Source organism: Podarcis raffonei, chromosome 8, assembly GCF_027172205.1.
Source record: "Podarcis raffonei isolate rPodRaf1 chromosome 8, rPodRaf1.pri, whole genome shotgun sequence".
NCBI classification, from domain to species: Eukaryota; Metazoa; Chordata; class Lepidosauria; order Squamata; family Lacertidae; genus Podarcis; species Podarcis raffonei.
This window is the reverse complement of record NC_070609.1, coordinates 31,336,402-31,361,765: the sequence shown is the minus strand read 5'-3', so window position 1 is coordinate 31,361,765 and position 25,364 is coordinate 31,336,402. Positions and strand designations below refer to the sequence as shown.

The 25,364-nt window shown below is 45.5% G+C and overlaps 1 protein-coding gene across 3 annotated transcripts in view; it reads right to left on the bottom strand.

Annotated features, from left to right (window-relative positions):
* Positions 1 to 890: 890 nt before the first annotated feature.
* CSMD2 (CUB and Sushi multiple domains 2) overlaps positions 891 to 25,364 on the bottom strand; it is a 480,348-nt gene continuing 455,874 nt past the window's right edge. For all 3 annotated transcript variants that reach the window (XM_053398926.1, XM_053398927.1, XM_053398928.1), the window contains 15 exons: positions 23,086 to 23,271; positions 17,815 to 17,991; positions 16,708 to 16,887; positions 15,039 to 15,212; positions 13,738 to 13,911; positions 12,721 to 12,794; positions 11,194 to 11,305; positions 9,531 to 9,710; positions 8,303 to 8,368; positions 7,127 to 7,288; positions 5,756 to 5,868; positions 4,105 to 4,192; positions 3,534 to 3,666; positions 2,945 to 3,123; positions 891 to 2,092 (listed from right to left, as the gene is read on the bottom strand). In XM_053398926.1, coding sequence (XP_053254901.1) covers positions 2,964 to 3,123; positions 3,534 to 3,666; positions 4,105 to 4,192; positions 5,756 to 5,868; positions 7,127 to 7,288; positions 8,303 to 8,368; positions 9,531 to 9,710; positions 11,194 to 11,305; positions 12,721 to 12,794; positions 13,738 to 13,911; positions 15,039 to 15,212; positions 16,708 to 16,887; positions 17,815 to 17,991; positions 23,086 to 23,271 — 1,979 coding nt within the window. In that variant the 3' untranslated portion in view covers positions 891 to 2,092; positions 2,945 to 2,963. The remainder of the gene's footprint in view (positions 2,093 to 2,944; positions 3,124 to 3,533; positions 3,667 to 4,104; positions 4,193 to 5,755; positions 5,869 to 7,126; positions 7,289 to 8,302; positions 8,369 to 9,530; positions 9,711 to 11,193; positions 11,306 to 12,720; positions 12,795 to 13,737; positions 13,912 to 15,038; positions 15,213 to 16,707; positions 16,888 to 17,814; positions 17,992 to 23,085; positions 23,272 to 25,364) is intronic.

Genomic DNA, 25,364 nt, shown 5'->3' with positions numbered 1-25,364 from the left:
GAGTCTCCTTCCTTGGAGGTTTTTTGCAGAGGTTGAATGGCCATCTGTCATGGATGCTAAGTGAAGCTTTGCTTAGGTGATATTCCTGCATTGCAGGGGGTTGAAGTGGATGACCCCCCCCCCCAGGATTCCTTCCAGTGCTGCAATTTTATGGTTCTATGCTCTCAGGTGGATCCAGGATTACATCTAGAATCTTCTGGACATAACTTAAGCATGCTGCAGTTTAATCAGATTTTTGCCTCAAATTTGTTAAGCAGAGTAAAGTCCAGTTTTAAACCATCCCCCAAATGCCTACACAAATCCCAATTTTGTTTTGTCTGGGAAAATATGGGGCCCATCCACCCTAGTTTACACAAATGGTAACTGTAATATACCTTTGATTGCTTGTTAATGGCTGCTCAGTAGATGAGGCACATCAAACATGTGTTCTCGATTGTACCACTTCAGACTGCAGGTGGGGCATTGCAGGGCTGTATTTATACCTATCCCTCTACTGTCTAAAATTTCCTGCATGTCTGTGGGGGTGAGGTGAATAGATGTCAAAGAGAATATTTTCAACCAACTCTCTCCTTGGCAGACTACTACTGTAACCAGCACTGAGCTAGATGGATCTGACTGCATGTGACAAATGGGCTGCTCTAGACAATGCAAAGTCTCTAGTCTATTGCCAAGAGTAAAAATCCAATCTAGACTAGTAGTGCAAGATTCTGTCCTTGTAGCAAGAGATGGGGGCTGAGTGGGTTCATTCAGTTTCTCACTTCAGTAGGAAGCACAGAATGTAATAAAATGGAGAAGAGAGCAGTTTCACAATGCTGCAGGCAAACATATTTGCCATATTTTTTGAAATAAATGTAAAAGAAATGCGAGCAACCCTACTATGGTGGTACAGATTTTGGGGGTGGGGTGGGGGCTCAGCCTCTTTTTCCCTAAAAGGAATCTAAATGAGGAGGGAGGGGGTCAGAACAAAATGAATTAGTCTCGTTAGACACTGGTGAGGCCACATACAGTAACCAAAAGGGCTTAATGACTCTCATGTTGCCATATTCCTCAGGCATTATTCAAAAAAGCAAGGGAAGTGCATTTGTGAGAAATTGTTCCCCAGCGACAAAATATTGTAGTTCAAGGGCTGGCAAAATGCGACCGACCTGCAATGAATGTGCTAGCTAGGGAAAGATGCTTTGATTTCAACTTTGACAACTGTGCAAATAAGGCTGCCCATCCCCTATGCCAAGAAAGGTCCTTGGCATGGTCCTTACTCTCTAACAATCCTGTCAACGCTAGCAAGGACAAAGCAACAATGGCAGCTGTGGTTTAAAAGGCAGGGTTCGAATTGGCCTTATACCTGGAACAAAGACAAGCAGCTGACCTTGACAGAATAAAGCAGAGGTTATTTTAAAGTACAGAATGAGGTGGGTTGGGTCTGGGTGTGTGTGTCAGGTTTTGCAGAAACCTCCAGTCCTTGAAGTAGGCTATTAGCATGAAGTACCTACATGAGATGGGGGAGGAAGGAGAGAATGAACACATATGAAGCAACCATTTCTCCATTTGCTAAACCTGCTGCACCCAATGTGATGGGTGCTTTTGTGCCCCATACTCTCTGCATCCAGGAAGTCTCGTCAGCCCCAATGCAGCCACTTCATCTTGCATGTCTTTCACTTCCTCTGGCAATTTAACACTCTTAGATTTCCCTACCAGATCACGATGTATTCACCAGAAGGCAATAATCAACCAAAAACAAGCAGCTGGACAACCTCTGGTCTCTGGGTTCTAAAATTGGCCAGAATCAGCTAGAAAAAGGCTCAGAGGTGGGGGACGTGTTGGTGGATCCACTCCCATGTGGTCGTAACACAAGGGCTGGAGTGGGTGCTTTGGTTGATTTGACTATCGGCTGCAGGGCAGAACGGAAGGCAATGAGGATGTGGAGCGGTGATGAACAGCAAGGCAGTCACTCTCTTTCTCTTTCTCTCTCTGGATCAACTCAAAGGCACCATATCAACTCCACAGCCCCAACATTTCTGGGAGGGATGATCATGGGCAAAGATGAACCAGGAGGAACATCGGGCACTGGCGAGACTCCCGTCCCTGGAGAATGCTGCAGAGGAAGAGAAAACGAGAAGCAAGGCTGGATCCACAGCACAAAAGAGTTAACCTGCTATCAATGGGCTGGCTGTCAATTCCCTCTATGTTTCTAAAATTGAGAAAGGGTTATAAGTAATCCCTGCCTGCTTATTATTCCAAAGTGGTGTGAATTATGTCCAGTCATGTTCAAATCTGATTACCATTTTTTCCTTGTGGAACCTAAATGAACCAAGTAATTTTACCCAAAACAGCCGTTTCTTTATGAAAATATTTACATTGCATCTATATTACCATAGAAAGGAGACCTTGAGGTGTCTACAAACCATCATAAAAGTAACACCAAACGTGGACTACATCAAGCACCGAGCATAGTCATCTGGAGACAAAAAAAACCTAAGCTTAAGAAGTAGAGTGATTTATGATATGGCCAGTAGTAGTTGGTGGGATTTGTGTGTGGCCACATTGCTGCATTGCTGCTCTGCTTTCCCAACACCCTACATCATTCCCTCTTGGCACAGTGTGGGCATGAGCATTGTATTGGCTTTGCTGCTGCAGGCACACCAGGCCGAGCTCCTGCTGCCTTGCCCCTCTCCCTCTCCCCCTGGATAGGCAGCAACAATGCACGATGTTAGGAAAGCAGGTCGGCAATGCAGCAATCCATCTGCACTGCCCTGCCAGTCACTACTGGGCATCCCATCCCTATTTATTGGAAATTTATGTCCTAATGCAGAGGCCCAGATCTGGGAAGCCTTTGGCCTGTGTTGAGTCACCAATAAAAAGGTTGGGAAGCTCCAGCAAATACTTTGCAAATTAAAAACGCTAGATCACTTGTGAACTGGGAACAGCTGAACAACACAGCACTTACTGCGCAGGTTTGTTAAGTGCTATACCGCAGTGCACACGGTGCTGACTGTAAACTCTGCCTCGTTGGCCATGATGTCCGTCGGCTGCAAGTTGCGGTCATACATGGGGTTTTCAAACGTTCCACGAACATTGGTGTTTTCATGCCCAGCGTAACCATTGAATGGCACCTTCGGTCTCCTTCTGTACCAGACAAGACCAAAAAGAGGAGTCAAAGATGGCCTAGCAGGGCATGCCAGCAGAGAGGCTACTTTGATTGAGCATGGTTGATCAGATATTGCTTATTCTTCATGGGGAGTTCCTTTAGGCAAGCATCCCTCCCGCCCCTGATCACAGTAAAAAGATATATGGTGCCCATATCTTTTCCCCAGCACGAAGGGACAGAGTTCGGAGGGAAGCGATTTCGAAGCCCATTTAAGCAATTAATAAATAACAATAAACAGGGAAGGTTATGCAGCCTCTCTCTGCTTTTCTCCCCTCCACTCGGACTGGCAGACTGGTTAAGAACACACACAAACACAGAGATAGGAAAGAAATACAAAATTTGTATTTTGCTTTCTTGCCTCCCTCTGCTTGCTTCCAGGTTTGCTCACCTGTGTTTGTAGAGATAGAGCACAAACCCTGCAATAATCAGGGCAATGAAAGGCACAAGGATTGCAGCTGCCACTGAACTGCTGTTGGATGCAAATGGATGTCCTATAGACTCGGCATCTCGTTCAATGATGTCTGAAAAGGAAGATGTGCCATTAAATTGCACGCCATGCTTTGCTGGGAGTCAGAGGTTGGGGTTTCTGAGTCTGGATGGCCCATCCCTCGCCATGTGCCCACTACTGCATAGTTATTTGCTCAATTCACATAACTTATGCAGAAAATATTGGCAGATAACTGGAAACTCTTATATGTAAGAAAAAGGGGAATAAATGCCAAAACTAACCAATTAGGTAAAGACTGTGGCAAGTAGAAAACACTCAGGTTTGTCTCAGCCTAGACTCCCTCTACTAGCCGATCAGAATCAAACCTTTTATACATTACAGCTTGAACTGAAAATTTCCCCATTGCATTGCTGTATAAAAATTACAGAAATAATAGTTATACTGGTATTAAAATAATGTACAAGAAAAAATTTAAAGAATAGGATTTTTGCACGAAGGCAGGATAACTTACCTAGCCTCTGCAGGCCAAACTGCCCAAAACCTTTGCCATGCACAAACCCCTGGTAGACAAACGTCCCACTCGATGAGTCTGGAGTGACCTGCGTATGGGAAGGAGGAACAAACTGCAGAATCCCATGTTTCTGATTGCATAAAGATTTTTGGCTTTGGCGGCAGGGTGGTTTAGCATAGATTGCTAGACTTTTTCTCCAAAAGCCCCCAAATAATTATTCAACGAAATAACGTAACAGTACAAAAATGATGAAAGGACACATTTTGACAGCAAAGATATGGAGCCCACAGCAAAGAGAATTGATCACACACAGCAGGTTGCTCATCCTGAAAGCAAATCCAGCCCTCCTGAGTAGTCTTTTCAAATGTTCAAACTGCTCAAGTGTAGTGTTGGGTCCGGGTGCTCAATCAGCCCCCCGAAGGGCACTGATTCAGCTCATGCTGGTTGGACCAGCACAGAAACTAAGTATGCATGATTCTCCTCTGTCAATGTGCTTCATGCTTATGCTGGTCAGAGAGACAAATGTCGGAACTAGAGCTAAAGAGTCCCTGCAGATCGCCACTGTTGAACAGCTCTAACCGTCAGACTATTCTTCCTAATGTTTTGTTGGAATCTCATTTCTTGTAATTTGAATTCATTGGTTTGGGTCCTGCCCTCTGGGGCAGCAGAAAGCAAGCTTGCTCTGCCTTCCATGTGACAGCCCTTCAGATATTTGAAGACTGCTATCATATCACCACTCAGTCTCCTCTTCTCCAGGTTAAACACATCCAGCTCCCTCCACCGTTCCTCATAAGGCCTGGCTTCCACTGTGGTGCCCAGAACTAGGCATAGTATTCTAGGTGTGGTCTGACCGAGGCAAAATAGAACAGAGCTATTACTTGCCTTGATCTGGGCACTTCTGTTGATGCAGCCTAGAATTTCATTCATTATTTTTTTGCTGCTGCATCACACTGTTGACTCATCTGAAGCTTGCAGTCTACTAAGATCCCTAGATCATCTTTTTTTTACATTTACTGGTGTTAACCCAGGAGTCCCCCATCCTATATTTGTGCATATGATTATTCCTGCCTGAGTGTATATCCTTATCTTTGTACCTACTGAAATTCAGTTTGTTAATTTTGGTCCTGTTCTCCAATCTGCTAAGGTCATATTGAATCCTGATTCTACCTTTTGATGTATTAGCTGACCCTTCCAGTTTGGTGTCATCTGAAAATTTGATGAGTGCCTCCTCTATTCCTTCATCCAAGTCATTTATAAAGATGCTGAACAACACCGGGCCCAGGACAGAACCCTGCAGCATCCCACATCACTTTTTTTCTAAGATGATGGGAAACCATTGGTGATCATACTAGATTAGGAGCTAAAAATCTGGTGAAGTGGAATAGAATCCAGCGAGTCGTGTTGGAGAGGATATTCCATAACTATAGTAACTAGGGGGAGGTCACTACTCCAATTAGTAATCTTATGTTGACTTTTGCATCTACAGACTCCCAGTGCAATGGCTCCTGCTGTTTCTTGTTCCCATCCCTACTACCCCCCGCCCTCCGCAGCTCTAAACATCTGCCATTGGAACACTTCAGACAAATTCTGAAAGCGTAATGTGTGGATGGGCCAAACGGACAAGACAATACTGGGCTGTGTTAATACTTACATGACCATCTAAAGCCCACTTTTCATTCTTGAATTTGTTCATGAAGATCTCCACCGGCCCTGTAATCTGGTACACCTGGAGGAGCAGGTGGACATCTTCTCTTTTGTAAATACCTGTAAAGAGAATACAATGAAAAGGTTGGTCCTTCAAGAGCTTGTACCTTCTCTTAGCAAAAAGAAAAGTGTGTGTGTGTGTGGGGGGGACTTATTCACACTTCCTCTTGTCTCACTGCTTTTCCCTGGGGAAAATCACTCTTTAGTGCTCATTTGGAACAAACATTAATTTGGGTTTCCTCCAGATTTCTGTTTCCTTTGACTTAACACTAAGGAGTGGGCTTTCCCTGGAAAAGGAGTGGGGCAAGGGGAAAACTTGGACCCATGCTTTCTGGACAGAGGATGAGCCAAAGTGTGGACAAGCCCTGAGAGAGACAGAATGAAAGTGACAGTGGTGGGTAATATCCCAGTGATATTGGAGAAGAAGACTTGCAAGCTCTTTCACACACTGGACTTGCACTCTCCAGTTGCACCATGTTAGAGTTAAGATGCATTTTATTTCAGATGCTCCTGTCTTCAGGCAGCACTGAATTATTCAGAATGGTGAAATTCCTAAGAGCTCCAAAAAGCTCACTCCAAACAAGGTGGATGGGTGATGAAACATCAGACAAAGGTAAGTGCGAGTAAGTGCGCAGCGATGCATCTTGGAAGCAAAAAAATCCTAACCATTAATAGAGTTTCAGTTGATTATATGGAAGCTGACCTCAGCTTGCCTCTTTGATCACTTGTTTTGCCTTGACTGTTGGTTAGATGCCTGAGCAGGGAGGACTAAGGATCACTGCAGTTCATGACTCTACACACTTTATTGCAAGGAACCCAAGGAAACGGCAGTTTCAGGGTCCTCATTGGTCTGATGCAGGAATGAGAAACCTGTGGACCCTCCAACTGGACTGCAACTCCCATCAGCCACAGCCAGCATGGCCAATGGATGATGGGAGTTGAGTCCAGCGCTATCTGGAAGGCTGCAGGTTCCCTAGCCTTGGCCAAATGCTGCTCCTGTTTTGGCAGGGAGATAGCTACCTACACTTCTATCCATAACCTGGCACCATTAATACACTATTAATTTGCTACACTGTATACTGCAGGGTAGCCAATGTGGTGCTCTCCATGTTTTATTAGACTGCAGCTCCCATTATCCACAGCCAGATGCCCAATGGTCAGGGATAATGTGAGTTATATTACAACCAAATCTGTAGGATACTGCATATTGTGCTAATTAAGTGAAGTATGGAATTTTTCCACTTCTTTATTACCCAACACGGATGGGCAACTGACTGCATCACCTGTGGCAAATGAGGATATATAGAAGTTGACCTACCAGACAGTTGTAGCTCCACACCACTGTGGTCTTTCAGGGTGGCATTGACTTTACTGGTGACTGGGTCAAAACTCGTGACAGAGAGCATAGTCAGCTGCTTCTTGCCCATGTACTCATAAGAGCCTTTCCAAAAGGAGTTCTTTGCAAAGACGTCAGCAGGAACTAGGAAGAATGCAAGGCAGAACATTTGCAACAAGATGGCAACGGTTAGCCAAAATTGCCTGACATTCAGTTTCATACTCATTGAAGCTGTCCATGGAGTTTCCATGCAACTGTGGTTTGGTGTGTGAATGCAGAGCGCATTGCAACTAGGGCAAGAGGCACCACTCAGTGGTAGAGCACCTGGCTTGCATGCAGAAGGTTCCAAGGTCGATCTTTGACATCTCCAGGTAAGGCTAGGACATACCCCTGTCTGAAATCCTTGAGAGTCTCTGCTGCTCAGTGTGGAAAATATTGAGCTAGGTGGACCAATGGTCTGACAAATGCAGCCTCCTATGTTCTTAAGGAGAATTTGGTTAGCACCCCTAGGCCAGCCCTTCCCAGTGAAGTAAACTAAGTGAAGTAGGAGCACAAGGATAGGCAAGCAGGACTTTATAAAATGTTGGCAGCCTAGCAAAGGGTGCAGATGACACATCCCTTCAGAGCTATATCTATGAGCACAAAGGGTTTTGCTCACCACTTGGGTTCAAGGTTGCTAGGAAATCTGCAGAGACATAACTTAGAGGAATTATTATAAGGCATATTGATATGGGGCAAATAGGACTCAAGCCTTAGGATATGGTTCAGGATAGCAGAAGGGATGGCTTACCCTTTAATTTTGCATTGCTCACTAAAACTACCTGGTCCTCTTACACTGAGATCATTCAGTACACCGAGCACACAGAGTTTATACTGGTGCTTACAACTTTAATGCGCATATGGGACAAAAAAAGCTTCATTTATCTGTGAATTTATCTTCCTTTACTTTCAATTAAGAGCACTCATTTAAAGTATTTTAGTTGATTAATGGAATGAGTTTTGATCTATTAATCAGTTAATTATTTGATTCCACTTGCATAAATTTGCAAGCACTGATTCTGTTGGGGGTGTGGGTGAGTGGAATGGGTTCTGTGCCGTTTCTTGTTTGAGCTGATTTTCTAAATTTGGTACTAAGGTTTTAATAAAGGAAAGCAGTACCTGACACCTTGGGAAGAGGCAGGTCCCTCGCAGTGCCCACTGGTCTCCCACTGGGACGGATGTCCGCTATGAAAAAAGAGACAAACAAAGGTCAGTTCTCTAAGCAGCACAACACACAGGTCTGCCAGAACATGTGAGGATACAAGAGGACCTTTCTGAATAAAGGGGAACATTATTGGGGTGGGAAGGGTTAGGTGAAAGACTACAGGGGCTTTCTTGGTAGAGGTCTATAAAATTGTTGTTATAGGTTTTGGGGTCAGTCTGGATGATACCTCTGGGTACCTTTCCAGGCCTGTGATTCTGTAATCCAGTGAGGTCTAGAATCTATAAGAGGGAGCTTGCTGAATCAGTAAAAGTAGTTCCTTTTTCAAGGTGGTCTTGAAAAGTTAGCTAAGAAGAGATGTTGCCATAGTGACAACTGAATATGCTTCCAGGAGGGGGATAGCCATGTCCTCTGCACACACCTTGTTGGGCATCAAGTCATCCTAGGAGTTAGTTTTTGGTTTGTAAGTTTTGGCTGGTGCTGGAAGTGGGAGACACAGAGGCCTATCTACTCTGTGCTAGACCCAAAGCTGTGACATGGGGCTTCCTTGGAAATCTGATGGGGAAGCAAGATCCGCTGAGGCATTAATGTTGTGAGCCCTTCTATCTTATGCTCAAGCTATATTTATGTGTATATGAAAGCATATATCCTACAGACACCAGTCCAAGAAAACTGAACCCTGGGAAAGCGGTGGAACACCTAGAGTCTCTCACCTCTTGGCAATTGGGACGCAAGCAACACTGAATGGGGAGAGACAAGACGGAGGATTTTCTTCCCCTGTGGTGATATGTGTATGGCAGGCAATAGGAAGTAACTCTTTCTGCAGTGCATAATTCAATTATGTCAGAAGACGTGGCCTTTCTTAAATGGCATTTTTTTTTTTTTTTAAGAACTAGCCAAATCCATAGAGGAGAGATCAATTGATGGGAGGAGTAAGGAAGCTTTTTCGGAGCATGGATGCCCATATCTTTTGAGGAACCTGCAGGTCAGGGGATGCATGGCCCAGCATTGGGTGGAGCCAGAGGCAAGAATGGGTGGTGTAATGAGTGTGTGTGTGGAGGGGGGAGAAGAGTGAATAAATGAATGGCCAGGATAGTGAAGGATGTGAATGCGATCTTGCAATCTCTCTCTCTCTCTGAGTCTGCAGGCAAAGCACAAATTTCAGCCTCATCACAGAATGCTTACCAAGGCAAATAGGGGGCTTCCCTGTCCAACTGCCATCTGCTTTACAGGTCCTGTGTTCTGATCCTCCGGTGAGGTAAAAGCCACTCTGGCAAGAGTAGATCAGGGTGTATCCGAGGGAGGGCAGGTCCAGAGCGCCCACGTTGGCATGGGATGGGGTTTCTGGCTCCTTGCAAGTGTGAGCTAGAGTTATACAAAGAGAGCACCCTGAAAACTCAACACACTTTACACCTACATAAACTCTACACAGTTATGGAGATGGGCATTATTTCTAAGGAGCAGGAGGGCCCAGTAGGAGAGGCTGCTGGGCTGGATGGGAAGGTCCTGTGAGCTGCAAATGACCCATTGGTTAGAGTTTTCCCCCTTACCAAAAAATGATTTAGCTGCTTAAGCCGGTCCTATTGAGATCAGTCAGGCAGAGGTGCTCATTGTAAGATGCCAGGGGTCTCTGGTAGTGGGGTTCAGAAACTTATTTGTTTATTTTAATTATTTATACACCACTTAATGATGTTGTTTCTGAGCAGGGTACAATAGCTTTACTCTTTGAACCATCATGGCAGCTTAGCAGGTAAGGGAGCAGCTGCACTTCAGCGCCGCCAGTGTGGATGGCCAGAGAGTGGTATTGCACCAAAAATCTCTGTAAGCTCTGGGGTTAAAGCTGCTGCCTCTGGCCAACCGCCTCAGCCAGAGCAATGTGTTGCTCAGCCACAAAGCACATGGACTTTAAGACTTTGGCTTAAAGCACACCCTCTGATAAATGCAACCTCTTAGATCTCACCCCTATTTCCTTTTGTGCCATGTTTTTAGACACAGATTTGTGCTTCAGAGCTCTGTGTCTGAGCACTTTTCCACATGAAAATCCACACTTTATCTCTGAAAACAATTCCATGGAAAGCCCAAATTGCTGCTTGTTCTGATTCAGCATTAAAGAGCGGGTTTTCACAGGGATAGCACCAGGGAAAAAGGAAGGAAGGAAGGAAGGTGCTTGGACATGGAACACGTGGACATGTCCCTAGAAAGTGTGCGGCAAAAGGTAAGTGTGGATAAGCACTTAAACTAAGAATGGCCAGTGGGAAGTTTGTTTATTCCCCAGACCTTATTGCTGTATCAAATCTTAGCTGCTTGCCAGAGTGGAAGTGGAAGATGTCACAAGGGCAAAAGTGTCATAAGCTCCCCTTGCTATTGTGCTGCTACTCTGAGCACTAGGCTCACTAACCATGAGAGGAAGATAAGGAGACGGGCTGCAGAACTCAGTGGCAGAGCACATGCTTTGCATATAAAGGCTCCAAAGTTTGACCCCCCAGCTTCTCCAGCAGTAGGGCTGTGAAAGACATCTGCCTGGGTTTATGGAGAGCAGTTGCCAGCCAGTGTAGACAGCGTACTCTTGAATCTAAGCAAGGCAGTTTCCTATGAACGGCTTTCAGAATGCCAATCCCTGCTTCACCATTTTCTGGCCCATCTGCTTCCCAGCTGGACTCCCTGCCTGGATGGAAGCCATTGCTTCCAGACCAACCAACCCGTACACTTTCCATGGGGCCATTATAAAATCTGAAGGCAGTTTAGGAGACTTGCTTCACCGCACACCCCAAACCCCAGGATTTTAGTGCAGACTGCACCCCAAAAGCTGGCCAAGACATTCTGCTTCACATCAGGCTGCAAGACTCACGGATGCAATCAGGCTGCATTCCACTCCATGTCAGGTTTGGGAGACAAGCCCGTGTGGTGGAGCCCTGCAACAGGTATCCTTTGTGGCACTTGAAATAGACAATGCTCCCGATCTGTTGGGATGGAGAAACAGAGACTGAGCGGTGGAAAGAAAAGGGGTTTACAGCCTTTACAGCCTTGGAACCTGCCTGCAATTCCAAGCTGTGAGATGTGGCCCAATAAACTTCAGGCAGCATCTTTAGGCAGCTCAGGCACTCTCGCAGCCACCCTTCCCAGAATGATGCTTTGGGAGCCTTTCTGGGCTATTGAGAAGGATATATGTATTCCAAATAACTAATAATAATAATTGGTGCTTTTTAGAGTGCAGCAGGGACTCTACTGTTAAAGGTAGGGTAAAAGAAATAACCTAAGCAGGGGGAAAGTGGGCTAAAACGAAGAGGAGGAGTGGGGCGGGGGCAGTGGTAGCAGCACAATATCTTGTGCCTGCCCAGTTTACGAAAGGCCATGCATAGCGGTAGCCAGAATGTTGGACTGCAGAGATGTGGATTCAATCCCCCAGTCAGCCGTGAAGTTCACTGGGTGACCTTGAGCCACTCATTCTATCTTAGCCTTGGATTGTGTGTCTAATGCTTGCTGCTCTAAGTTCCTTGGATAAAGATTTAATAATCAATAAACAGGTATATACACCAGGATGGTGCTCAGCACATGAAGGGAAGGGCAACAGAAATAGGAAGTTGTGAGAACCAGTGCCTGCATCCCACTGTCAAGGGAGGAGGAGAGGAGGGGATTTGATTCTGAGCGAATAGGAGTCATTAGATGCAGGGGTTGGTTTAGCCCCTACCTCAGTTGAGGTGACCCAAGGAGCCCCGCAACATCAGACTAAAGGCCTATCTAGTACGCAGCACCCCGTTTGCCCACAATGGACAACCAGCTGCCTCTGGAAAATCCACAAAGCAGAACAGGACAATTGCCCCGCCTCCCACTGTTGTTCTTCAGCAACTGGTATGATGCCTCTGATCCTGGAGATCGCAGGTGACCACCATGAGCAGTAGGGAGTACTTCTGCACACAGTACCCGGCTAGCCTATGGAATCTGCTGCCACAGGATATACTGACAGCTAACAGTTTCAAAAGAAGGATGAGACAAATCCCTGAATGATAAAGGTAGTGACGGCCACTAGTCACGAAGAGTCAACATCTCTGTGAATCACCAGTTGCTGGGAACAATTATTGCTCCTCATGTGCTTCTCAGAGACATTTGAATGACCACTGTGGGCAGCAGGATGCTGCATAAGGTAAGCCTTTCGTTTGGATTCAGTAGGGCCTTCTTATGCAACACATTTGCACTTCAGTTCAATCCAATCAAAGGAATCATTCTGTGTCTGGGAAACGTTACGTGGAAGGGAGGAAGGGAGACTAGATTAGATGGATGGAAGGATCGAGAGATACTATGCATCAGGCAGATAAAGGAGTTCATTTAGAGAGAGGAGAGAATAAAATTAGATCAATAAAGAGGCAATAATAATTACCTGATAACCTTGGGAGTTGTTTTGCATTCCATAAAGGGGCACACCAGGATCTATACATGTTGTGTGTGTTGAGTCTGATTAGAAGCAGACAGAAATGTAGTAAAAGATTGAAGAGCAAGGAAGAGTTAATGGCACTATTAATCTAGCATTATTTATCTCCATTTATCTTGCTTAATTCCAACAAGTGAGCTGTGGCAAAAGGATGGGTGAATCTGTCAATTTCAGTTTCTTTCAGCTTCTCATCCTTCTAGTTGTAAGTTCAGCTCTCCACATCAGTCTGTGATTTATTTAAAGAAGCCCTCATGAAAATCCACCAGCATTTTGGTGTGACTTTCTCCTACTATACACAATGTTGCCTAATGTATGCATTTTTGCAAGCAATTTCCCCTAACAGAATGCAATTTTATGCTATTTTCACTAATAATAAAGCGCACATTTCCCCCCTAATACACACAATTTTGCACACAATGTTTATTTAGATCTGTATCATTAAATTCAGAGAAGTATGAGTCATGAAGGATAGCTTTGATTTTGTTCAATGATGGTTATGGGAAGTGCAAAATAGGTAGATTCCCATTAAATCTAAACCAAACTGAATTTGGTTTGCCAGTCTTCCCTATGGTTCTGATGAATGTTGCACTGGGAACTTCTGGGCTGACAGTTTTGCACTACAAGGCTCCATGAGCCCTCCCCCAATCTTGTGTGTCTGGATATTTAAAGTAGTAGCCTGAGACAGAGATCTTATCTCAGGTGTTGGCTGAGAAAGGGAGAGGACTGAAGATCCCATCAACTGCAGTAGGGAGGCACACAAGGAGTCAAGTGTCTCATACCCTGGTCTAGCAACCATACCAATCACTCTCCCTCCCCTTCTCTCTTTCTCTCTATACACACACCCATCCATATGTATACACACACACACACACACCTTCTAGACATTTTGTTGTCCATAATAGACTTTCAGCACTCACTGGTTCATAGCTTTCATTGGTGAAATGCCCCACCAAAATGCCCTCTTACCTATGCAGCTTGGCTGTGTTCCGCTCCACGATCCATCAGATTGACAGAACCTTCTTGCTGATCCCACTAGCACCAGTGGAGGCAAACAGGAATATGAGACAGAGGAGCGATACGTGAAGCCCCGGTCTTCACGCCTCCCTTCAGCTGGGATTCCCGGGTCACCACAGAAAACGGCTGTAAAAGAGCAGTTAGGCTACCTTAACAAAGGCCACCAGTTCAGTAAGGTAAACACTTCCCAACTCAAACGAATCCTCCGATTATAGACACATCCCACATAGAGCTGCAATTTTAAAGAAAAATCAGCTTCCGGCATGAGGGGTAGGCGTGCATCATTCAGTACACTTCTGCCTGGTCACCAATTACTGTTTAATTAATTTCCTTCTACCCACCATCTCCTAGCAGAAGATGGTTTGGTTTACCCCTGCTTTGGTTTACATTTAAAATGTATCTTCAGTTGTACAGTGGAAAGTCACCATGTGGCACCGCATTAAACAAGACATCTTGTTTTGTTCTACAACAGGCGAGGGGGTGGTGTGCAGAACATGAGCTCCCCCCACCCTCAATCTTTTGATGGCCATTGTCCAGGGAGGGCGGTGGGAAGAAGGCACCTTAATGCCAAGCTTTACTATGGCAAGTTATTTTAAGAGAACCCAATGCAGCGGTGGTGTGGGCCGGTGAAACTCTCTCTGCACAGAAACAATCAAAGCTTGTTCAATCACACACAGTTTGCGCTTGGAGAAGGATTTAGCATCTAGCAAGCCTTCAAACACTTCCTCAACATCAAGGGCCAAGTCTGCAAACAGAGCTTAGCTTCTCATTTTCTGTCTAAATGAAAGGCAGGTTTGAAAAGGGGTCAGCAAATGCCACCCAGCATTTCCCTCTGGTGCAAGAATGAAGAGGATGGGTTGTAAATTGTGGATTTGATGACACCTTTGGATCAGCGGTTTGTGTGTTAAGTAGGACTCACAAGTAGAGTCGAGTGGGGTGGGCTGAGGCTGGGCCACTTGAACCGAGGGAGTGCTTACAGGTCCCCCTGCTCTGCTGCAAGAGCCTGCATCCTGCCATTTCTCTTCTGCCTTGATTCCCTTTTGGGAAAGCAAGTAACCTTACCCACTTTGCCTGTGATAGACAGAGACATTTGGGAAATGGCATGAAGTCTGGGCTCCAGTTACTTCAGTGGTCCTTCCACAGGCCTCTGGGTCCTGGCCTTAGCCCAAAGCAGGTAATGTCTGGAGTGAAATATGTCCTGCCCATTCCACTTCCAATTTTCCCCTACAGCACAGTTGAGATTGCATGCTTACGAAAACACTGCGGGAGTTCTCCGCTCCATGATCCATTCCCTTCGCAGGTCAGAATAGCGGGCAGGGATAGCTGATATCCTTCCAGGCAGCTGTAGCTCACGCTTGATCCCCAGCTGAAATCTGACCCCACAACTTTTCCATTGGGGACAACCTGAGGAGGTTTGCAGATGATAGCTGGGCAGAGAGAACAAAAGGGCAGATTCAGTCCCACATAACCATCAGGGATGAGCAGAATCCAGTGGTTCAACTCCCCAGCGTTTTGGCAGACAATGGAATGGATCCAGATTAGATCTCAGCATCCAGAATGAATAATGCCAGGGGTGGGAAAGTACACTAAGGGTCATATCCAGGCTTATGTCAGGCCCTTGGGACTCTCTCCCCAAACCATGGCTCCCCCCCCCCCCGGCCCGGCAACATCCTTCACTGTTCCTGCTCCATGCCTTCTCTAAATACTGCAGTAAAGGGCTGCAGTAATGTTTCTTGCTTGCCTAAATAGAGAATGCATGACTGGGATGCAGTCTATTGTACAACAATCACTTTCACAGCTCAGTTTACTTTTACCTTTGGCCTCAGCCATCATTGGCACACAGTCCCCAAAAATTTGTCCATGAGGAAAAAAGTAAGGGAGGCAAGCAGGCCCAGTGAGGTTGAACTTAGTGCCTGGGGCAGGATCATACTAGTGGAGGTGATCTTTCAGATAACATGGCCCCAAAGGCCCTGTAATGGCTTTAGGGGTTGCTTGTGCGTAAGTTGCCGCCGCTCTGGGCTAGGTTGGCTGGTTAAACCATTTCTCGCTGGACAGCCATCCACTCCGTGGCTGTTCAGTCGCTGGCAGAATCCGTCAGTGGGCGTTTCTTAAACCTTTTCCAACATAAAAGTTGTTTGACGCCCAGTCTCCTCCTACTCTCCCTGTGCGGAAGTCTTCTGCGCAGGGAGGGCGTGGGTAGCGGAGGACCTGTGCTCTCCCCGCTGGTGTCCAGTGAAGAGTCCCGGAGCCTGCTCTGTGCTTCCCCCATTGGCCCCCCTCTATCCCTGGTGTTGCGCTGATTTTCTTCCCCAACAGGAGACCTGCCTCTCTCCCTGCTTGGCCCCTCTCCAGCATCTCTGTGGAGCCTCGCCTCCTCCTCTAGTTCCGATGGCAGTTCCCTGACAGGCCCCAAACTGTTTTGAGCTTTAACCATCAAAACCAGCACTGCTTCATTTGGCGGCCCTCGTAGATAGACATTCATTGGTTTAAAAGAGAAGAGCAAAAACCCACCAGGTCTCTCTCCTCCAAAGGAAATTGACTTCACAAATGCCAGCCTGCCCTTTCCACTTGGGAAAGGGGATTGTCAAATACTGCATGGATACAGATGGCCCCCATTAACAAGGGGACAAGATGACCACAGCATACATGCAACCAGCCATACTGTAAGATGGCCATCTGGAACACCTGTTGTATGGTAAAGTGGACTTCAACACACATGCACACCCAGTCAGAAACTCATGGAAGGAATAGTAATATTCTCCTTGTCCTATTTACTGTGTGCGCAACCATGGTAAATGGTTGTCTGTATCAAGGGCTGCAATCTAAATTTCTTTGGAAAATCTCAGATTACATTCCTAGGCATATTCCTAGGCAATGTGTCTTAAAAACAAATCCTGAAGATGCTGAACAAATAGGCCTTACCTTTGCAGACAGGTTTTGTTCCATTCCACGTCCGGTCCTTGGTGCAGGTCAAAGCAGAGGCTCTGTCTGTCTCCATCATGTAGCCAGGCATGCACAGAAACGTGACAGTCTTATTGTAGGTGAAGTCATTGCCCAACCGAATGCCATTGGCTGGCACTCCAGGATCCCCACAGTTAATAACTGGGTGGGAAGAAAAACACATAAAGTGGTTACATTCTCCAAAGCATAGTTGCAAAGCTGGCTTCTGAATAATGAGAGATAATGAGCAAATCTTCACTTCAATTCTAAATATAAATCTGTATTTTCTCCAGATTGCAGATTTGGGTGGGTGAAAGCAGAGAATGGTCATTTGCCTAATTCCTAAATGATGTGCTGGGTAAGGCTAAGCTAAAACGCCACACACACCTAAATAATTTGTGGCCCTATTCACAGACTGCAAAAATGAAAGGAAGCATTTCACTGATTTTTGGGTGCCTATGTGATTTTTAGCACATGAAAATCACTGAAGCTCTCTTATGGTTCTGATTAGCTGGTGTCTGCCATCCCCCCTGGCCCCCCCACTAAAAAAAAGTCTAATTGCAGGGAGTATGCTAGGAGGAAATTGTGGTTGCCAGGAAAAAGTGGCCATATTTTAGTGGCAGCTACCCCAAAAGTCCTTTAAAACGGGGGCACTTTGTATCTCTATATGTGTGAAGGTTGCAGTCGCCAGCCAACTAGATCTTCAAAGGAGCTGCAGTGATCCCCCCAAAAAAAAAACAAGAGAGAGGGGGGAGAGTTTCACCCCCTCTTATGATTCAAACTACACCCCACCCCCCATTTGAGTACATGCCGCCTGGGGCTGATGGCATTCCAAAGCATCTGAAAGGCACTAGGTTGGAGAGGGCTGATATAGAAAAAGAAGGGACCAAATGGGAGTGGTGGATGCAAATAAACTGCAGAGCAGCTATTCAATTGTTCATCATTAAGATTAAGAGCCTCATCTGGACTCTTCCAATGACATCTGGCTAACTGGTGTTGAAAAAGAGGGAAGGCTAGACAAGGTGGATGAAATTTTGGTCAGTGTACTGTATATATAATGCCTTACTGGATTGCTCTTGAGCTACTCACCTGTACACTCTGGGGTACTTCCAGTCCAGGTCCCATTGACCGTACAATGCCTGCTGAGCACCCCTGTGGAGTAGTAGCCATCCCGACACTTGTAAATGATGGAGCTTGAAAACACCAGGCCATCATTAAATGTGACTATTGCATTGCTGGGAGTCCCAGGGTTTCCACAAGATATAACTGCAATGAGCAAATAAAGGTCAAACAAGAAGTGTCAAAGGTTACTTATGAAAGCTACAGTCCAGAAGCATTTGGATTGGCGTATGTAGTTGACTTAGGACAAGGTTCCCCAAATTCGGGTCTCCAGTTGTTTTTGCATTGCAATTCCCATAATCCCTTCATCCCTGACCACTGGTCCTGCTAGCCATTGACGATGGCAGTTGAGGTCCAAAAACAGGAAAATAAACCACTTGGACCTGTGCCTGGAAAGCATGGTGCAAAATGAAGTCTGGATGAGTCCTGCATCTGCGCACAAGATGTGTAGGACCAAACAGCTGTAAAAATGTATAGGAAAACACAAATAAATGAACAGCTGTGTACAACAAGAGTCTCCTTTATTTCCCAAAGGAATCAGGTTCCCTCTCTCCTTTATGTATAGTAACTGCCCAGTTAAGTTTCCTCAACATGCCAACATCCTTTTCAATAGAGCAAGAAGGTGACATAGCCAGTCCAGCCACATTTTGGTACTGAGAAGTTTGGCTTTAGAACTCCTGTTGAAGGTTCCAAATGCTGCTTCCTCCAGATCAGATGACTTTTAAAGAATTTGAACTTCTGCACAGGAGTTGTGGAAAATATGACCTTCATCTCCTCAGTTAAACATATGTATTAAAGATTATCAACCTAGAAGACTCAGGAACATGAAATCTGGCCTTTTACCTGATCCTTATTCAGGATTTTTGATCCCACACGCTTCCCTTTATGTTTTCCTTGCTGCTGAAACAACAGCCTGCAATTGCTCCCTAACAAGACACTACAATGCATTTGCTGAAAGCCTGCTTTGGAACAAAATGCTGTTGAAAGCCTTCAGCGCCCTTTAAAGTCCTTGCTTGGAGCTGGCTATTTCACACGCTTTTAAAATTAAACAGTAACTTACATTTTGCTTGAAATGCAAAGCAAGACGTGCCGGCATGGGGGAGAGGGATGGCGACAACAATAGCAACACACTCGGGCAATGTAAATGTACCTTTGACGGTCATATCGGAATACGGAGCAGGGGGACATTTGCCAATTGAAAGAGAACACAGCGGCATTGATTTCAAAATGTGTTCAGCCTTTTGTGGCATTCAAGGGGCTTGATTTTGAACAAAAGTCTGCTTTGGAAATCCAGTCGGGGGTATGAATGTGCAAATCAACGATGAAAACAGCAGCAGCAGCGATTGAAAACTATTTTTGTGAGATCCCGTGATGTCCATTTGTCCCCACACCACTGGCCCAGTTGGTCCCATGCTCGGATGAAAGAAACTGGGAGAAGGACAGGGGACAGCTTTGGCTGGCTGACTCGTTTTTTGTTTTAAAAAGAAAAATGCCCATTTCCATGTTTAAAAATTGCTGGAAATTAAAGTTAAATGAAGCCTGACACTTGCGCACGGAAAATGGGTCTGGGATACAAGGCAGCCTCTGTCGCATAAAGCAGAGAAGATAATACAGCAGACTTCCAACGCAGAGCGATTAATTAACTCGCTTCATTTCAAACCATTTGTGGCCTTTGAAATACTGATTGGGATTCCCCCCTCCCTTAAAAAAAGAAATCCTTTTTTCCCTGTGAATTTTTATAATTATAGAAAAAAGACTTCAAATTAATAATCCCACAAGAGAGTAAGTGCTGTTCTTTTCACTGCAGATGAACTAGACCAGAAGGAAGCCTATTCCTATGTAGGAAGCTGCCTTATTCTCAGTGAGGCTACTGGTGCATCTTGCTCAACGTGGTCTACCAAGTCTGGCAGTAGCTCTCCCAGCTCTACCTGGAGATGCCATTCAGGATTGAACCTGGGACCTTCTGCATACCACTGAGCTACGGCCCCTTCTCCATCCCTGCCATTTCACTATGACTTGGAGGCAGAGGGAGTGGGGCAGCAGGAGATGTTGGTTTTGGGGAAGCTGCATCTCCCCACCAACTGCTTTATACACCACCCACTCTGGGCAGCTCCCAAAAGAATATTAAAATACAATGATTCATCAAATATTAAAAACTTCCCTAAAAAAGGATGCCTTCAGATGTCTTCTAAAAGTCCAATAGTTGTTTATTTCTTTGACATCCATTGGGAGGGCATTCCACAGGGCGGGTGCCACTCCCAAGAAGGCCCTCTGCCTGGTTCCCTGTAGCCTCGCTTCTTGCAGTGAGGGAACCGTCAGAAGGCCCTCAGCACTGGACCTCAGTGTCCAGGCAGAACGATGGGGGTGGAGATGCTCCTTCAGGTATACTGGGCTGAGGCCGTTCAGGGCTTTAAAGGTCATAGGGGTTGATGCCAGACTGCCACAAGTCTGGGGGTTTACAATGGAATCCTAACCATGTCTATGCAGAAGCATGGATGGACAAGAAACCCAGTTTGGTCTGCAGATGAAGGCGAACCTACCTAACCCGAGTTCCATGAAGCACAACGCAAACCAGAACATGACCATCCTTCAAATTCACACTACTCTGAATTTTGCAATGTTGTTCCCAAGCCAAGTAATGTGTATACAACCGTTTATAAACAGGGTGAAATGTGCATCGAAATACACTGTATTAATGAAAATAACACGCACTAATGTATTTTGCTACACAAAATTGCTTTGCCAAAATGTGTCTATTAGGCTGAATAGCATACAAAACTGTGTGAGTTAGGAGTATGGGCAACGGGCAATTTAGGCGTGTCCAAATGATGTGTGATCACACACACACACACAGCACCAAACCCAGAAGTACCCCCAAAATGTCATAAAGATGTCATGAAAAAGGGGTTGAACGGGGGGGGGGCAGAACAGGGCGGAGCAGGCTTAGGTGTGCTCTGCTAATGTGCACATGGCTCTCTAATGTAACTCCCATGCAAAATGAGGACAGCATGTACAGTGGTACCTCAGGTTAAGAACTTAATTCATTCTGGAGGTCCGTTCTTAAACTGAAACTGTTCTTAACCTGAGGTACCACTTTAGCTAATGGGGCCTCCTGCTGCTACTGTGCCACTGCACAATTTCTGTTCTCATCCTGAAGCAAAGTTCTTAACCCGAGGTACTATTTCTGGGTTAGCAGAGTCTGTAACCTGAAGTGTCTGTAACCCGAGGTACCACTGTAATTCATGCTAAAATGTTGGGTTTCTTTTTTTCTTACTAACAGTTGAATCTGACTTCAATGCTGCAGACAGGCCATAGCCCTCCACTGGACCTGAGGGCAGCCGGTACTTGACGCAGAAACTAGCTTCCTGGCAGGTGAGCCACTGTGGATACTGGGAGGAAGAGAGGGAAGAGTGAGACATTGGGGAGGCTGGCGTGGGGCAGAAGCACCAGGGGAAGCCCATCTGCCACTCCTGCCAGTGCATTTGTACCATGCCAACCTCTCTGCCTTCTCTCCCTTTTCCCCACCCCCGTTTCCAGCCCATAAAGAAAGAGGTGCTGAAGAGAGGGAGGTCATGGCCATTGTGGAGCTCTGAGTTGCTTAAAGCAGGCCAGGCCCAGGAAAGTAAAGGCAGAGAGCTGGTCTAGGAGGTTTTCTTTGGGGTTCCCTGCTAACAGCATCCTTCTGTGATTCATGTTTGGACGTCAGCCCTTCGAGTACCTTCTCCTTCCGCTCTCTTTGTCCTGAATACAAATCAGAAGAGCCCGTGAACTACACATCACTATGAATTACTTTCTGTCCCCTGATCGGTAAGCGCCTAACATTAAAGGATCCGCATTAGGGGCATAATATTCCTATTATTCATAAAGCTGTGATTAAAAAGTCTTGCCTGGGATCTGTATTCCTGCTTGCTTTTGAACTTGACAAGTTATTTATCCTGGGATTAATGTACATAACTCCTCCCTAGCTCAAGCAATTTTTTTTAAAAGAACATTTTTGATAGCACGGGGAGGAATCAAACCCTTCAGACCCCAGTACATTAATAAATGGGACACAGCGTCATTGGCTACATCAATTCAGAATAAATTTCCAACTCATTTGCAAAGAGCTTGGCTTTCTGATCAGCCAGGGAGACGCATGAGCTTGCTTGGGTCTTCTTGTGTGTCGTTTCCCTGCCTCTCTCCGGCTTTTGTGGCTTCTGCTGATTGATTTTTAAGTATTTCTATAACAGCATCTGCCTGAAAAGGTTGCCTGAGGTTTATCACACCGGATTACCTGATTTTACTTCTTCTTTTCTATATGTAACAACAGTCGACACAAAATGATTTTTTTTTAAAAAAAATAAGTATCTGCATATAAATGTTTAGGAGGCTTCTAACAGGACGTTTAATGTAAATTAGTCTGGTGTGAGATGGCAGTGGGGAAATGCAAAAGCCTTCTTTTGACTGAATTTCCCCCTGCCTGCCCAAACCAAGGAAAGATTTCATAGATTTCTAGAAATGATTCATTTTGTGTATGTGTTATAAATCAATCAATGCAGCATTTTTAAGGACATAGGAAGAGCTTGAGGAATCAGGCCAGTGGCCCATTTAGTCCAGTATCCTCTTCGGTGGGCTGTGGCCTTATGGCCTTTTGTGACCTTTCTGGAGGCCACATTGGGGGGGACAGTTGGAGGAGTGGAGCTGTGCTGCCCCTAATCCTTTCCCTACTGCAGCAACTAGGCTTAAACAGAATAGTTGCATTTGTGGGAATGGGCCTATTTTTCTAATTGATGCGACAATTGCCAAATTGCCCCGCCCCACACAGCAATTAGATTTCCGAGGATTTTCACCTAATCTAAAACCTAACCGGCATTGGGGTGGTGGGCTGGGGTGGAGGGAAGGGAAGGGTAAAGAGAAGGGGGCAAAAAGAGAAGGGTGGGGACAGAGAAGGCAGAAAAGAAAGGGAATGGCAGAAACATTTACCCCAAGGGCCATGAGGCCTTTGACAGAAAAGAGGCTCCACTGCCCTAGACTGCTGCTGTGCCCTTGGTGGGTATGAAGTGACACAGAAGCCTCTAATGGAGTTGCTTCCCTCAACATTTTTAATAATAATACTAATAATTTATAAACTGCTTTTAATATAAAAATGTCCTGGAGGTGAACAAGGGTATGTAGTCTGTCCAAATAATTTGCTCCACCAGAAGCTCGCCCCCAAATCCTCTGTGCTTGTAGTGCTGCATGTGGCTTATTCGCTGCACTGACCTTCGCATTCTGGCTGAGTCCCACTCCAAGAACCGTTGGCTTGGCAGATTCTCTGCAGTGAACCCCGGAGGGTGTAGCCTGGCTCGCAGCTGAACCAGACGGTACTCTCCACACTTAACTCGTTACCGCCATGCCGGATGCCATGGGAAGGTATTCCTGGGTCACCACACAGTCCCTCGAGGCTTCCTGGCAAGAGGAAAGCAGAAGTACTGTCATTCAGGTAGTCCCCGTTTTCATTTCTCTTTCCACGTCTAGCTGATGCTAGAAAGCAGAAAGTCCTAGGAGAAAGCTACCAGAGACCTCTTGGATCAGGCCAAGGCTCACCCAGTCCAGCATCTTGTTAGTATAATGAACAACCAGATGCTCGTGAGCAGTCTGAAAGCTGGAGTGGGATGCTATAGCATTTGTCCCACTTGCTATTCTCAGAAACTGGTATTTAGAGGTAGAACATGGGCTATCAATGGTCACCTCTCTTAACTTCAGCAGGCATTGCCCACAAACTTTAAAGCCTGCTTTTGCAGCTGCGAGGGCTAGAAATCTGAACAGTAATAATATCAATAATAATATCAAACAAATGTGGAAGCCGGTATTCTGAGAGAGCTGAGTTCTGTGCCCAAAACTGCATTTTGCAAAGTTGCTTCTGAGTTTGTAGAGTTGTAAGAAGGTGATTTCCATTTCAGCCTGTCTTCAACCCATTCCACATTGTTTCCATTCTGCCAGAGTGTGGTTTCTGCCACATACTATGTAATTCATACTGTTGCCCGCTATTTAATGTAATTTATGTTATGATTTATTGAAGCTATTAATTTATATGATTATTTAACATCATTACATTCATTTCAATGTAAATAAAACATAAAACAATGCAAAAAAGCCATTAATTACATATCAATTCTGGGCTTTTGAAAAAGGGTTGTGAGTGAATACTGATTTCTGTTCCAGACCAGCAACAAAAACACAAATAGTAGAAACTTCCACTTCTGTTTCTGATAGAATTCTCTGATAGTCTTATATGCTCACATGGTACATGCACAAGGGTGGAAATGACACACCAATGGTTGAATCATCAGGTGTAAGAACACCCTTGGGTAGCTCTGAGTACAATCCCAGCCAGATGTACACAGCAACAGCTGTTGCTGTTTGGGTATTTTTTCATTCGGTTTGCCAGCTCTGGTCTCCTCAAACTGAAAATGACAAGATGCTTCAAAGCCACCTGTTGTCCTCACTGACTCAGAGCTGCTGTCTTTGTTGGGAATCCAGTGAAGAAAAAAGACATACCACTGAGCCAGCGAGTCATTTGCTCGCAGAGTACAGAGGTATGCTAGGAGGCCAAGGAGGCTACCTTGCAGGAATGCCTTGAGAGATGGAGATGTGCCTGTTCCTTTTGCGCATGGCAACCATCTGTTCTTGGCTCTTTCCACCAATTAGCTTTACAAACACAAAAGTCAGCAAACCATGAACAGTGAGCTTCTCATGTGAAAGCCACCATCCCTTTCAAGGCCTGAACAGGGATCTTCTGAAGGCACAGCTCTGTGACTGGGCTACAAGACCCTCCCTAGCAGCTTTGCACTATCCGTGTCTCATGTAAACACCTAATGGGAACTTTTAAAATCTTTTGAAAAAGGACTTGTTTGCAAACAAGGAATAAAAGCATCCTCTGGTGTGGGAGCTCACAGAATCAGAAAGTGATCTGAAGGCCCACAACTCCCCAAGCTGTGCTGTGAGGCTAGGCCTTTCACTTGCCGTTGCCAGAATAAAGATCACAGTGAGCCACAAGCAGGGAGGCTTTTCATTTCTTTTTCTCTTTTTACACAAGTTGCATCTAAATCAGACTTGGCAAACCTGTGCCCCTCCGCATGTTGCTGCCTAAGGCTGTGGCTGATGGGAGGAATACGATCTCCCAACCCATGACCCATACAAGTCCCTCCTGGAAACTCTCATTTTCTGGGAAGCATCTGAATAATCCCCCCTAGTCCCTGTTGTAACTAATCTGTATGTATGTGTAATTGCACTAACAATATATTCTATCACATGACTTCATTTACTCTCCTCCCCATTTCTCTGTGCTGACTGGGGCTGACACAAGTTGTGGTCCAAAACATCTGCAGGGTAAGGTTGAAGGAAAGCTGTATTGGAATGAACATCTCCCCTTTCATCACAATTGTCTTCACTGCATCCTACAACATGTAGGACATCCTACAACATGTTTACCAGATGCTGGGGTGGCAATGCCATGTTCTTTGTACACTGCTTACAAGCTTCCCAGAGGCACCGGAAAC